Genomic DNA, 15527 nt, shown 5'->3' on the forward strand with positions numbered 1-15527 from the left:
AAAAGCTAAAATGGCAAAATTAGTTACTGTGTTGCATTACTGCTGAATTCTACTTCATTGACCTATTTTACATTTTAGTAGCTTTTCTTTCAATACTGTCAGTATGAAAATAAACACTGGCTAGCTAAAAGTTAGCCAGATGGTTGTTTTCAAGCAGAAAGAGGATCATCAGCCTGTTCTTTTGGACCAGCTAATCTTGTCTAAAAAAATTATAGCAAGGCTATCCTGAAGTTTGAAAGCAATTGTATTCAGCCATTCTTTTAAATTGTTGGGTAATTTTCTCTTTATGTTTTCTGAAACGTCTATACTGCTTCACTGTCAGACCTGTTAATAGCTTTGTGTGTTTTTCTTTTAAAGCAAATTGATGGAGAAGCATTTCTGCTAATGACCCAATCAGACATAGTCAAAATAATGAGCATTAAACTGGGACCAGCCCTAAAAATCTTTAATTCCATTCTGATGTTCAAAGCTGCAGAGAAGAACTCACACAATGAACTTTGAAGATAATGGAAAACGTGTACAAGCCAGTTTCCTCCACTGGAGCTCATGTTTTATTCAAAGCACAAAGACTCACCAGAATTATTGAGTAAGGACTCTCAGAAAGGAAGAAAAGTGTGTTCTGCACTGGTGGACTATTCATATTCTCCTAGAGCCAGTATACATCTGAATCCTTCTGGGAAGTGCTCACGCTTTTAAGAAGGTACTTTTTAACAACCAAGTCAGCTAGTCTGATTTACCAAACTAATGGCGCTAATTCTCCATGGAGGGTTAGGATCTCTAATGCTCTCTGGTCATCAAGAAAAAACCTTCATTGATTATTTATGCTGTATTATATAAGGGAACGTTAATATTTTCTAAGAATTCCTGAATTCTGCTTCGTGTACCCATTTTACTTTTTGGTAGCTATTATTTCTTACCATCAAAATAAAAAAAATTAGCCAAAAATTGGGCTATGGGTAGCCAAATGAGACTGTTATGGCTAATGCAAATTTGTGCCATAGTTTGAAAATGAAACAGTTAATGTTACATATGTGACACTTTATGCTACAGCATATAACTTTACAGATTATAAAACTGTCTGTTTGCTTGTAACAAAACAAACCTTGTTGGGGTTGAAATTATAATGCTTTTTTGATAACTGAATGTTTTTACTTTTGCACGATTACAAAAATGTTATGTGAGTTTTTCCACCAGCATCTTTAATGTATTTTACCAAAAGATCAGTATCGAGAAGGCTGCAACTGAAAAATAAAGTTTGACTTCATAGAAGACATTCATTTATGCTGCACAATAGAACCCCAGCCTTTTACATGGGAGCCTGCTTACAGTCCTTCCACACATGAAGGAAAATACATGTATTTTGAGGTAAGACTATTAGCAAAAAAAGAAAGTATATTTATTCACGTCTGCACATGCTAGTCTCCAGTATACTTACCAAAACAGTGGAGAAAAACAGTGTGCTAAAGCTAGGACTGCTACTCTGGCTTCATATGCAACATAAGCTTGTATTCTTAGTGGTGGAAGAATTATTTAACCGACCACTTCTTAGTTGAAAAATCTGATTTATAAATGAAGCATAGCCGGAAAGCCAAAGCATGGAGGGAAAAGCTACTTAAACACATATCCTGCATAGGCATGAACTAGGTAAAAGGCATGGGTTTCACCAGGTCATTAGCAAGGCTGCAGATTCCACTAGCAGGTACTTGGAGGCTTATTATGTCAGGGAAATTTGTTGCACTTGGTATATATACGTAAGATGTAAACCGGATGCACTTTACACTGGAGAAAGCCTAGCTACTAATATATCAGAATTTTGCTTTTACAAGAAGAGAGAGAAGAGTTGAATCAAGCTTTTGGCAGCCCTCTTCTTAGTTCTGAGGTGGGCAGTTGCTTAGTCTGTAGTTAAGAACAGTGTTTCCATTGCACAGAACTTTGAGAATTTTAAATCTTCCCACAGATTTTGCTAGGCTGTTCTTTGGCTGAAGTTCCTTAAGATTTCAAGAACCCTTTGTGCCCCTTCCAGGTCACACTGGTGACTGGTACCTGCCATAATATGAGGTAAAACAGGGTCAGTATGAAGTAAGTTGCATTGCTCTATTAATTTCCTTCCATAGCATTGCATAAATAATATTTTTACATTTTGTTCAATATTTGTACAGTCAAATTGCACTCTTATTGTACTACAATACAAATAAAACCTGAATTGGACCTGTCTGTTACATTCGTGTATGCCCAGGATTCTCAAATTAACCTGGATGTTTCAGAGTGTGGAGCAGTTCTTCACTGTATTTTATTGTGTTCATGAATCTGAAAGAGCAACTCAGCTACTGCCAGCTCATCTCACCCAAAACATTTCCTAGATCCATAAACTTGAGTTTTGTCATTGACCACAGCTGACGTGGAACAGAAAATGCTACATTCTTTAGTTTTCTTTCCTTCCATGTAGTTCACTTCCTTGAACTCTCACTTTCGGTGTGTATTTTTCTCTCATGTGCCAGCTCTGGAGCCTTCAGGGAGAACCTATGTTTTGCCGCTCTGCAGTAATTACTTATGAACATTAGCAACTACCTGAATTTTTATATACCTACTTATAGCATACTGTGGTTTAATGAAATGGTTTAGTTAATTCTCTTTACAAGATGTAGAAAACTTCATTTGAATGATGCTCTCTCTATTTAGCGAGAGCATAATCACTACATTCTTCACTACATTCTTCACTTTTGTATGACATGTGATGAGGTAACAGGGCAAACTCTGTTACAAAGGCTACACCCAACAAAAGCAGTAGGACATGAAAATTACTCCAACACAGTGGATCTTTGAAATGGTAATCACAGTGGTTTTCAACATTGTGTTGGAGGTGACCCAGCAGTTACATAGCTAAGGATATCCCACAGTTTCCATGAGAGGCAAGTGAAAATTCTGAGCCTTCTTTCTGCAAGAGTCAGGCCATTTATTGCAGTATTCTTCCCTCATACTGCACTGTTCCGCTGTAGTCTCTGAATTGGACTCACCCTTTTGCAATCAGCACTTAAGAAAACGCCTGCAGCTTCCCAAGCCACGTGTTTGAGTGTGCAGAATACTGGTGAATGCAGATACTGCTTGGACTACATCAACACTTCTAACAATTGTGAGAAATGAAACTCTTTAGCAGAATGTAGTGCAGTTGGGTTTTTATCTTTTTTTTTTTTTTTCTTTTTTTTTTTTTTGAAAAAAGCTATTTACCATCCTGTATATACAACTAACGCAGTGGTCAAGCTTGCTGGCAGCTGCTATTGTTCATCACTGTGAGCTTATCCAGAGTCATTCACTATATCAGGATTTTCAGATGTGCAAGGCACATAAGTAGTTAACAGGACTATGGGAGGGAGAAAAGGAGACCGTGGAAGAAGAGAGAAGGGCTCCATTTTGTGTGGGCAGACAGGACATGTACCATGTGGAGAAGGCTGATCTGTTATGGGGAAAAAGCCCAGATAGAAAATGAGGCATTTGTTTCCCAGCACAAAAGCTGTTGTTACACATGCACATGACAGCATCCCAGAAAGTCATTCTTGCTACTTTGAGAACTGATCTCAGAATCCTTATTTAGCAAACTTTGGATTTATGTTAAAAGAAAAAAGAAAACATTTAATGCATCAGAAAAAGCATGAAAACTCATCATTCTCCAAATTGTAAATTAAGCCCAGTATTATAAAATAAAGAAATACATTCAAGCACTCTCAATGATCACATGAAGATAATATAGTGAGAGAGGTAACAAATCTTTAATTTGTGTAAATTCAGAACATTAAGTGCTCACATTAATTTCTGAGTATATATTTTAATTCTGATGGTAAAAATATTGTCTTCATTTGTAAAATGCTCTGTGTGGAAAACTGATACATAACACATGCAGTAAACTAGAAAATCTTATTTGCTCTAATGCTTCCAGACTGCTCTAGACAATTTTAGATTTTTTAAAAAGTAGCCAGTACAATTTTTAAAAAGCAGACATTGTTGAACATAACTGTTAGAAATATACAGATGCTTTCACTAGAATGAGTGCACTGATTTATCTTCACAACAAGGAGATTTGACAAAATTCCAGATGTTCCTGAGATGAGTACACTAGCAAACACTGGGATGTTTAGGCATCTCTAGCTCTCTCTTTACCTGACCTGGGAGGAATGCTTGAGGGATGTTCAGCTCAAAGATCAGGGACACCAGGAATTTCAGCGTCCTTTGGATTCTGCTTGGACACTGGATATTGAACACATGAAATGCAGCCACCAGTGCTGCCAGAGCTGTGGTGCAGTCACTGAGCTGGGTTACCTCTTGTTTTTCTACGTACAGAGCAAACTTGCATGAATTCACATTGAAGGGATTTTTAACTTCCAACACTGGTGTCAATACTTTCACCTAAATTAAGAAAAAGAATATTTCAAATGATATCACAGCATCATTTGGTGAACTGTAAGTTGTAGCAGTAAAAAATTCAGTAAGCCTAGTAACACTGCTTTGAATTTAATCAGCATTTCTGCGAACATTTGCCTTTCATCCAAAAGGAAAGAAAATGTCATCCTTCTCCAGGAACTAATCTGGGCCACCAAGAGGCTGAGGGATATGCCCAGGCAGCTCATAGGAGCAAGACCACAGCTCTGGTGCTGTCTCCTACCTCCTCGTTCAGTGCAGCAAACAGACTGGAGTCATCTCCAAAGACATCTGGCAGAAGTAAACATGCAGCAGTCATCTTCATGTCTGTGAAAGACAAGGATTTTCTGAATTACAAATGAAAATATTCTGGCACTGTGGCATCATTGTGGAAAAACAGATTGTGGCTTATGAAATAACTAACAGCTCAGCAGTGGAACTGCTGCTCAGTTCATTTTGAAGAATAGCTTGTGCCACAATAAAAGTTTAGGTACCTCATCTGGCAATTGGCCATAGTATTCAAACTCATAAAGCTATCACAAACTCAAGGTTCCGATTGGGAAATGCATATCTTCCTTATCCTTTAGTGGTCCTGGCACCAAGCTTGCTAGAGTTCAAGAAGCATGTGGACAATGCTGTTGATCATGTGGTCTGATTTTTGGGTGGTCCTGTGTGGAGCCAGAAGTTAGACTGCTTATGTGACCCTTCCAACTCAGGTTATTCTATAATTGATTTTAATTATGCCTTTTTGGACAACAAGTGACACTCTCAAGAAGCACTTCTCAAAGATTTTAGTTCAGGTGTAAGGATCTACAGCTGCAGTTCAAGAGGAGTAAATTTTACAAGTAACTCCTTCAAACGTTTTGTCCATACAGAACTAACCTCACCTCAGTTTTCTGATTGAAAGAAGGTGAGTGGCAGCAGTTTCTTACTCCCTTCTCACAGCCAGCAAGCCAAACACTACATAGACCTCTGTGTGTGACTCAGATCCCTGCTTTTCAGAGACTTTATGCTATACAAGTTTGTGCTTTCACTCCTGAAGTGTATTTACTCCTGAAGAGACAGGTATTTGAAAGGCAACATTAAGTACTTCTTACATTGTTTCACTTGCAGCTTAAAAAGTCCTTCTCTTTCTAAGGGAAAGTGTTTTTTTACAAGTGTTCTTCTAAATTCTTAAAGAAAAGATGTTAACCTCCTTAAACCCCTTTTTTATTGCTGAGCATGTTGTATGGCATGGTACATCTCTTTGGCTAGTTTGGGCCATCTGCCTGGTTGTCCGCTGCCCCCAGTCTCTTCTGCATATCCCCCAGTTCTACTCACTGGGAAGAAGAACGAGGAACAAGCTACCTTTAGGCTGTGCAAACACTGCTCAGCAACAGCTAAAAAATTATGTTTTCAGCATTGTTTTGGTCAACAATATAAAACACAGCACCATACCGACTGCTCTGAAGAAGGTTAATTCCATCCCAGCCAGACCTAGTACAGATATTTAGAGCATAGATTTGTACTGACATTTTAGAATGTTTTCCTCTGTGTTCTGTTTCAGATGTTCTTGCAGCATAATGTTAATCGGATTATTCTTCACCAGACATAAAGATAATATGCTTTCTGAATAAATCTCCAAAATCTTAACTGTTTTCTGATAAACATCCATGTGTGTGAGAAGCTGGAACTCCCTAAAAAGCTAAAATAAAATAAAATAGTTATTGCAATACTTAAAGCCCAAACTGAACACAAGAAATGAGGCTCATGCTTTGAAGACAAGTAAGATAAGTAAAAACAGACTGTAAGTTGGATGATATTGTGGCTTCATTTCTTTTCAAAACAGGGAAGAAGTACATGAAGTATCATCGAAGGAGTTCTAATAACCTACTGTTGTTGCATGTGGCATGGTTAACACAGAACTGATGCAAAAAAAATGTTAAAGAGAACAATGTTGATCAATACTTCTGCAGAAACATCCATGAACACCCACAGTTGTGTCACATCTACAATATGGATCAGTGCCATTATTAAGTATAGTGTTACCTGATAGGGGCATCTTAAGAAAGGAAATAGTCTAAGAATGTCTTTTAAAGGTGTCTTGTCACAGATCATCTTCCTTCGTATTTGTATTGTTGCATTCATTTTATTATTCACTTCTTTCCAGTTTCTCAGAGTTTTCATATATTCTTGCTTCAGCCAGTTAATGTGTACGTACATTGCATCACCTTCAAGATAAGCAGGTTCTTCCTAGCAACAAATCAAGGACAGAATTGTAAGAAATCACCTTCCATCTGATGTGGGATATCTTGTCAGTTCACACTGGAGTCTACACCAATGTGTAGTTAAGCTTAGCAGAAGGGACCTAGAGGGCAGCTTGAGTACTGGCTCTGTGAATTGACTGTACTGTCACACCATTGTATACATAGAATCTGTCTTCATGTGGTTCCAGAGCTACCAGCTAGGTCTCCCAGGCTCAAATTATGCATTAGAGGATATGCATGAAATTCATGTGCCTAGTTTGCCTAATTGTGGGTTGTGTTTGTTTGTTTGTTTGTTTGCTTGTTTAATTAACAGGCAGTTCTAATAATAATAGAATGGCCTGGGTTGAAAAGGACCATAATGATCATCCAGTATCTCACTGTTACTCTTTAGCAATATTAGCTCTGTATTGTCAAGAAAAAATAGGATTTTCTTCTTACTCATTCAGGTATTAAAAGCAGGACAACACACTTCCATATTCATACAATTGAAGTATTTACCAGGAAGGAAACCAGAAGAATTAAGAGAAAGAAATCTCTTAATGGAAAGCATTATTTGGGTTGCTTGACAGACAATGTTATTCCATACTTGAAGATTTAATTAATGATTTTCCTCAAAATTATTATTATTGTCTCTGCTGTAACTCCACAAACAGTAATTACAAATAAGAGGGGTAGCTATCCAAAGCAGTACATCTGTGGCTGTAGCCTGTGGCTTAGTTTCTACCATAGGAAGCAATGAATTTGCCCATTGAAGCAAGCTGAGGAAACATACAGATGCTTTGGAAGTGTCATTACCACTCTCAAGCTACACTTAAACCAGCTTTTCCCAAATGTATCATTACTAATGCAGCTGTCATCTTTGCCAGTAGTGGCCTGTGGGCCAGAGCCAATGCAAGTTGAGACACTTTGTTTTATTTCCCAGAATATTTAAGACATAGAGCTGAAAGAAATACAACATTCAAGACTGCTTTGCAGAGCTCTCTGTATGCAATTTAATTTTCCATTTTAACATCCTTTTTTAAACTGTGTATGTGAAATTCCAAGATTTTCATGTACAAGATATAGCAGTAAAACATTGTCTCCCTCCTGCTATATGCCCATGAATTTCAATAACCAATGTTATCAAAGAAGAAAGACAGCCCTGACTGCAGGACAGTTAATTACCCACAGGTACTCCCAGCCCTTGCTAGGCCAATGTTACATCACCCAGTCTGCTCTCATAAAAGACTTCACTGAATTTTGTATTCACTGTATTTTGTGTGACTGATTAGACCAGGCATTCCTGTCCTCTTCCTCAGAGCCCAGGAAGAGAGGTCACAGATTAGAAGAGGAGCTCATGGACTTCAAGCAATGATGTTGTTATATTTCATTGCCTCCAGTAAATTTTTTCTTCCATCATTTCTTCCAGTCACTTTTCCTACCCAGGCAAAATTGTTCCTTCTGGAACACCCTGCATTATGTTTGGCAGTTTAACTGTTGTGATGCCAAAAGCTATGCCTTCATCTTCTAATGATCTTACAGCATTCAGTAAGATAAAAGTCCAACTGTTCACCTCTAGTTGTAGAGCTACACCATATTCTGTCCTCAGTTATCTATTTTCCAGACTAGATTGTGCTAAGCTATTTAATCATTCCATGTACAATAGTTGTTCCATACTTTCAAAAACCCATTATTATCTTTGTGTTTTATCTGATTTCACTAAAGTCTTTACAAGAGAGGCACAGTACAGCTTAAAACACTAGTTGAGATACTGTGATACCACAGGTGCATACAGCAGAATAATGCATTCCCTTTTATTTCTTTCTTAAATAACTCTGAGCTTTCAATGTATTTCTTCAAACAGCTGCTTAGCATTGTGTCAAATGTTTTAAAGCATGATGTAAAAATATCATTTGTGAATGATAATAATAAGCTTAGAGGCCATGATTGTCTATGTTATTAGAACTGGGTTTTCTCCTTGTACCTTATTGTGCATCTCTTGGCATTGAATTTTACAAGCTGTTTTTCTGCCCTGTTAACTCAGTAACATGAAGTCTTCTGCCATTCTTCAAAAACAACCTTTGTCTTTATACCTTTAGTAGCATCAGCAAATGTGGTCAGCCAGCTATTCTCCTTTTTCCACACTTAGAAACGTATTTAACTGCATAAACTAAGCATTAGCAATCTTTTTCACAGTACAACCAAACTATTTCTGCTCAGCTTCTGTTTATCCCCTCAGATTATATCTTTTAAGAGCATTCAAAAGGCATGTGGTGAAATCTCTTCTGAAGTGAACTATATCAGCTGAATTTCTGATGCCCTTGGGCTTGCTGAATACTTCAGAGAGCTAATACCTTTATGAAGCATGACTTCTGTTTACAGAAACTTCACTGATTCTTTCCCAAGTTATTCATCTTTCAGCTCTGCATTACAATCTTGTTAATTTGGCAAGTAAAAATAGTAAGTTTATTGGTCAACACATTCCCAAAATTTTGGAAACTGGCATCAGATTAGCTGCCTCCAAGTTGGTATATCACAATTAGAAGTTTAGCTGATTTATCCTTAAACACATCTAAAATGTTTGCTCCTTGGAATTTGCTACTGCTCATTTGAATGACTTATTGTGTAACTTCTTTACTGACCCCTTAAGACACACCCTGACATTGCTTAGCACAAGTCCTGCTGCTCTTAGGACTCTGGTGCTCAGCAGCAAACACTATGGTGAGCCAGTTGAGACCTTGGTTCCAGTATATCTCCATCTGCCTTGGCAAGGCAAGCAGCTAGAGCTGAGGGACTTTGTGTGTAATCAGCCAAGTCCTGAAGAATAGTTAGGTTAATGACATTAGAATAGTTAGGTTAATGACATTATTAATTAGCTAGACAACTCCATACGACATTTTTGTAAGCAGCAATGGAAAGGTACCTGTAAAAATAGAGCAGCGGTGTAAGAAAGAAACGCTGTCATTACCCACTAGGAAAAATAAAGTAATGGCAAGCTAAACTTTGTTGTGTAAATCATCCATTACATTACAGGGAACATGATCAGAAGTGATTTTCTTGCAGTGTTCTGCCTGCCTAGAGCAATCATCACCTGTAATCTTTTCATCTTTTTAAGCTGCACTCCTAGGCTGAAGAAAGCCCTACATTATACCTTGTAAATATACCTTGTTTAAACTAGTAATCTGTATAATGGATAAAAATACCCAGCTGTGAAATACATCTAACCAATCAGTCAAATAACAGAACTTCAGAAACCTATGAACTCTGCACTAGTACCATTTGGATAGAAAAGGACACTTTTCTACTGGCTTCAGTAGCCTTCAGTATTTCAGAGATTTCTTGGTTGTTTAAGTGCAGTAGAAGCCAAAGTTTGTATAAAGGATGCTTAATTATAAGTCTGAAGTAGAACATGTGGTGAGTGCAAAATGTTTCTTGTAATGAAAATGTTTTGGAGTTGGCATTAGACACCAAGGTTGCTATGATTTTGGGCCCTACTTCTACATACAGTGACAAGTCTATGCTTTCTGTATCTAAGCAATTTGTTTCATTTTGTCTCTGTACAATTTCATTCCAAGTGTGGAATTATACACACAATATAAACAATATACTGTAGTATACAAAGCTACAGAAATACAGATTAGGTGGTAATTGAGAGGCAAAAATTACTGCATCATTGCATGTTTCTAATGCATCATTGCATGCATGTTTATCAGTCAGGAACAGCATAGAGCAGTGAACCTCACTGGTACATTAAGGCTAATAGCAGTGGCTGCCCTTAGCAGAACCAGCATGGAATTAGAGAACTGCAAACTCAAATATTTATGGGTGAGTAGTTGTTTACACAGGTAGGCTAGCTGAAAATATGAAGGGAGAAAGTGTCCTAATGTATACCGTTCATTATTTCTAAGCATGGTTCCATTCAAATACAATCCGAAGGCTGTTAATTGAGCAGGAAAGTATGACATCACTTGAATTTTACACAAATAATTTTGAACCTCAGGATTTATTGGATTCTAACAGCAAGATAAATTTTGTCTTTTATGTACATATAAACTTACAGACTATCATGCTAGCAGCAAGATGTGTTCAGTACATAACTTGCCTTATAACTGAACTTTCATAATTTTCAAACTGTGTTCCTATTTTCTAATTTGCTTTTTTTTTTTTTTCTGGAAAAGTGTAATAACTGAACATTAACTCAGTCACACCTAAATGTAGGACTCGGAATATTTTCATTTTTTTCTTTTAGTTTTTAATTTGTGAACAGGTTGATTTTTTTGGTAAGTAGAAAGGTAAAGGAGAGGTGGATTTATTTTGGGAAAAAGAAGTTACCTCAGTGGGACAACATTTTGCAACCTATTTTGCACTAATTTCAAATGAGATGTAAAGTCTTCTAGAGTTATCTTCGACATTTGGGGTGTGAATGGGAACAAACTGGGTTTGGAGAGTTGGCTACTGAACTGGTATTCCATCCCATCACATTCTAACTTCGGGAGAATCTTCTCTACCTTATCCATCAAAGCAAGAAAGCTCATCCAGTACAGCAATATCCCAGTAAAATTGTGATGGTAACTTTAAACTTTGGTTATTTCAATGCTCTGTGGAAAAGCAATCCTATATAGACTGAAGACAGATCTACATTAAAGATCTCCTCTTTCAATGTCTAATTAAATAAGTAATCCTTCCTATGGCTTGATTTTCAGCCATGTCACTGGTAACATTGATTTCTATTGCAGTGGTAATAGGAGTGTTGGTTGGTGGTATTTAATGTTTTTCTGCATAGGATTGTTTTAATGGCAGTATACATACTTGCTGAATAATAGGAAGAAATTCCTTTATTTTTAAATAATAGAGGTTGGATTTAAAAAAAAAATAAAACTTTCTGGAACATGAGAATTTACTTTGATACCTTTAAAAAATGAAGTTTTTGTTTTGTTTCGCTTTTTTTTTTTTTTTTTTTTTTTTTTTTTTTTTTTTTCAACAAGCAGATGAGAAATATTGTGGAATAGAGTAGAAAAAGAAGTCAAAAGTATGCAGCAAGGAAGTTAATGAGGTAAGCAGGATATATTCAGCACTTTTACATCAGTGTAGCCTAGACCTTGCCTGAGGCCCTACAAAGACTCTTAAGCCATTTCATAAGTGAAGAATGACAGTTATAGGGGACAAATCCTTGAGTGCTTATGCCCATAACCACTCTTAACTTCTTGCCATGTCAATTATCTGTGACTAAAGTCACTGGATCCACACAGGTCACAGGACTCTGCTTGTGCTGCAGATGGCTTTTGACAGTCACACTTCCCAGAGAGGATATCCACAGCTTTACTGGAACCACACGCAAACAGATTGTGTTAAGATGCTAACCTTTAGACAGTGAAGCATACATGCATTAAACAACTATGGTCCAAATCCCTCACCTGTCACACTTTCTGAACCATGAGGATAGTTAGAAGTTTGGTAGGAAATAGGTTTTTAAACACAGAGCCTCAATTCCATACTGTCCATTTCATGAATCTTGGTGCTTTTTTTTCCCCACAAGATATGGCCAGAAATACTAGTAAAAATAGCAGTTAGGATCTTGTTAAAAGCCCCAAGTTGTACCCTGTAGCACTTTATGAGCGTCCCAGTCAGAGTGGAGAAATTGCTACTTCTCTTTGAGGGAAGGAAGAATTTTTATGTATGATGTGCATTACCAAGGTATAAAAGCTTTCAGTTACTGTTGAAAGCCACTGTCATAAATCCTAGAAGTCATTAATGTCAACACCAAAGTAAAATGACTGACTAATCACAGAGCGATGAAAAGTCCTCTAGCAAGAACAGCAAGTATCTCTTGCTCCTCACAAGAGTATCCTCAGTTCCTGAATAGTAAATGTAGCCTAGCTGTTGCTAATGACAGTGATCAAGATCTCTTTCACAAAGGATGCCAACAGAACCCACTAACTCTTTGGTTTTAGAGAGTGAATTGAGATAGGACCAGTAGACAGCCCTGCACATGACTGGTTTACTCACTGCAGACCACAGATTCAGATGTCTCACCTGGGACAGCTCGGGAATATTCCTTTGAGGGTCTCCACTAATCTGCTGTCTGGAAAAGGCAGAAACTGTTAGATGGTAATAAAAAAAATCACACAGGCAGGACTGATTATGCCAGTGTGGGAGCTCCTCTTTTACACCATACTTTGATACTGGGACCGTTTTGGTGACCAGTGGTAACACTGGTGTAGCTGTTACATTGCCTTTCATTTTGCTGTTTACAGTTATCTTACCAGCTCCCAACAACTAATAATAAGATTTCCTTTGAAAAGGCATTCCTAATTTCCTTGCTCAGTGCCACTGCAAGTTACGTTATTGCTTATAGTATTGCTACTGCTTAACACTTCTTGATTGTTGAGTCTACTTCCATCAGAGTTGGCACCAATTCTCAAGTTACTGATGCAAACCAGACTGCAGTAGCAGTTTCAGTGGTTTCTCTTTGCCTAAACAAAGAATACAACACGTGCATGCTCACTGGGAGTGTGGTGCAACCCTTGCCTGTGCTAATCTTTTCTACTAAATGGGTTTCATAACCTCTTCAGAATAAGAAATAGTAGCTACTCGCGTAATAATCTGAATCTTGTGTCTTGATCTTCAAGTACTGGAAACTGGGTTTTACTATTCTTTTTGGAATACATTCTGACACATTGTATCTCATAAAAACAGTATATAGAAAAGTTTTTAATTCCACTATTGCAAGAAACAGCCTTTTTTTTTTTTTTTTTTTTTTTTTTTTTTTTTCCCCTGTGGTGACTTTCAAGTTCATTGTAATGATGTTTAATACAAATATATCTTTTGAGTTATTTTTATTTGGGAAAGGAATGATCAAGTGAAAAGGAAAATCTGACTGTTGCAAGTTTGAAACATAAGCAATAAATTATGCACAGCTCATTGTCCACCTTCTTGCCCCAAAAAGTGGGAGAGAACTGAGAAAGCATCACAGTCATGGCAGCCTTCATGTCCAAAAGCTGAACACAAAGACTGGGGAAACAGCACGGACAGACTGCTCTCATGCAAAATGAATGTGTAGCCTACTGAAGGATACAAACGGACTCGTATTTAATTAAAGCAAGCTCTGCTTTAATTATACATAATTACCCTCTTGAGCCAGGCATATACTTTCAGAGCTAGACTTGCATGCCAATATTAATTACAAACTTTCAAAGCCATATAATTCATTTTATTTCTGACCACAAATGCTTTCTAACTTGCAAACTACAGAACAGCAAAAGCAAAATGGTGTGAAATCTGTTATCCTCTGTCAAGGAACTGCCCATACTTCACTCCTTCACATTAACTCACAGAACAATGGAGATATTGAATGATATGAAAAAGGGCGAAGCGTAATGTATGCACTAGCAATTTGTGCTCAAAGGTTTTCAACTGACTATCAGAGTGCTTTAAAATATTAACTAAGCAATGCCACACACTATGTGCACACATCAATGTTTTAGCAGGAAAGCCACATTACATCAGTACAACCATTGAATGATCATTTGTAAATTCAGTTTCACACTTTGGCTTTGCGTACATACAAACACATGATTTTGAGATTTTTAATCTTAGAGGAAAATGGGCTGTCACTCCTGCTTCATCAATGTACAACATTCACTGCATAGATTAAACCTAATTCTGTAGCTGCCAACAGCATCCCTCAACCACATGGCTCAGAGAAGAGTTTCTCTATCTTCTGCACATCAAGTTAAAACTTCGAAAATCTTGCACTTGTTTAATTAATTTGCTTTCCTCTTTCACTTTCTAATGGCTTTTCTCCCCTTCATTTCTCCCTTTCCACCCGCACCCTGGGATCTCCTGCCAATGCCCACACTCTCTGCATTCCTTGAAACCTTGTTTCAAGTTTTGGGATCCTGCAGTGGCATAATCTCATTGATGAACAAGATATCTGTTTGTTTTAATCACCTCAAAGACAAACATACTCCTACGAAATGTCTACAAGGGCTTCAAATCTAAAGTTGTATTGAGATAAAAGAAACTCCAGCTCAGAGTTGGCGATACTTGTTCATGTTTACTTCTTTCATCAGAAAAGACAATTTCCTGATCACAATGAGTGGGAAGCCAGTGGAGCGCCATGAGGAATACAAAAGGTTCAGCTTCACCATTTGCCTCCCAGCAGTCAGCCCTAAGACCACCCCAGAGGCTCCCCAGCTTCATTATCAGTCTGACAGTGGAAATATTTTACACAGACTAAGAGCCTAAGCAAAAAAGACAACAGAGATCATCTGTTTCACCTCATTAAAAGGTTGATGTCCTTCAATAACCAGCTCCCTTATGCTGACTTGTAAAAAACCTGTTTTCTACATCTTCCCTAAATCAGGTTCTTTGTGCAGGTTAAAGCTTCCAGGCTTCATCATTTAATTTAGCTCTGGCCACCCACAGATGTCGACCAAAGTCAGAAAGCCCATCACGCTGCTTTTCTGCAACCCTCCTTCTATTTAAAGATAGGAGCCCATCCATTTTCTCCGAAGGAAGCTTTCTCTGAAGTCTCATCAGTGAACGGGAAGTCTCAGTCTTAGGGCAAGAACGTTATCACCAGCTGCATTCTTCTTGTATTGCACAATAGTGTCAAAACAATCACATACGGTATCACGTCTCAGCTTCCACCTGGGGTGCTGTCTGGGCCCAAAGCATCTTCTCCAGTTTTCATCTGATCCTCCTGCCATAGAATTTTTGCATATTCACCACTTTCAACATTGCTGCTTATCTTTCCTGTACATGAATAATATTGACTGATGTCCAAATGCATGAGCTTAAGTTCCTGCAGAATCCTTCTACTTTTCCCATTTTAAATACTTGTCAAAATATTTCATCTCTATCCCATAAACACAAAAAGGAGGTGGCCTG

At 37.7% G+C, this 15527-nt stretch overlaps 2 protein-coding genes across 13 annotated transcripts in view; one reads left to right on the plus strand and one right to left on the minus strand.

Moving 5' to 3' along the window:
• Nucleotides 1-2208, plus strand: part of L3MBTL3 (L3MBTL histone methyl-lysine binding protein 3) — a 75665-nt gene extending 73457 nt beyond the window's left edge. For 11 of the 12 annotated variants that reach the window (XM_048938132.1, XM_048938137.1, XM_048938134.1 and 8 more), the window contains one exon: nt 358-2208. In XM_048938132.1, the coding sequence (XP_048794089.1) occupies nt 358-501 (144 nt within the window). In that variant the 3' untranslated portion in view covers nt 502-2208. The remainder of the gene's footprint in view (nt 1-357) is intronic. The other variant, XM_048938130.1, reaches the window with a different exon arrangement.
• Nucleotides 2209-3804: 1596 nt separating this feature from the next.
• Nucleotides 3805-15527, minus strand: part of SAMD3 (sterile alpha motif domain containing 3) — a 32839-nt gene continuing 21116 nt past the window's right edge. The window contains exons 7-10 of the mRNA XM_048938150.1: nt 6439-6642; nt 5923-6094; nt 4655-4737; nt 3805-4398 (exon numbers count right to left, since the gene is read on the minus strand). Coding sequence (XP_048794107.1) covers nt 4108-4398; nt 4655-4737; nt 5923-6094; nt 6439-6642 — 750 coding nt within the window. The 3' untranslated portion in view covers nt 3805-4107. The remainder of the gene's footprint in view (nt 4399-4654; nt 4738-5922; nt 6095-6438; nt 6643-15527) is intronic.

This window comes from Lagopus muta, chromosome 2 (assembly GCF_023343835.1).
Source record: "Lagopus muta isolate bLagMut1 chromosome 2, bLagMut1 primary, whole genome shotgun sequence".
In the NCBI taxonomy this organism is placed as follows: domain Eukaryota; kingdom Metazoa; phylum Chordata; class Aves; order Galliformes; family Phasianidae; genus Lagopus; species Lagopus muta.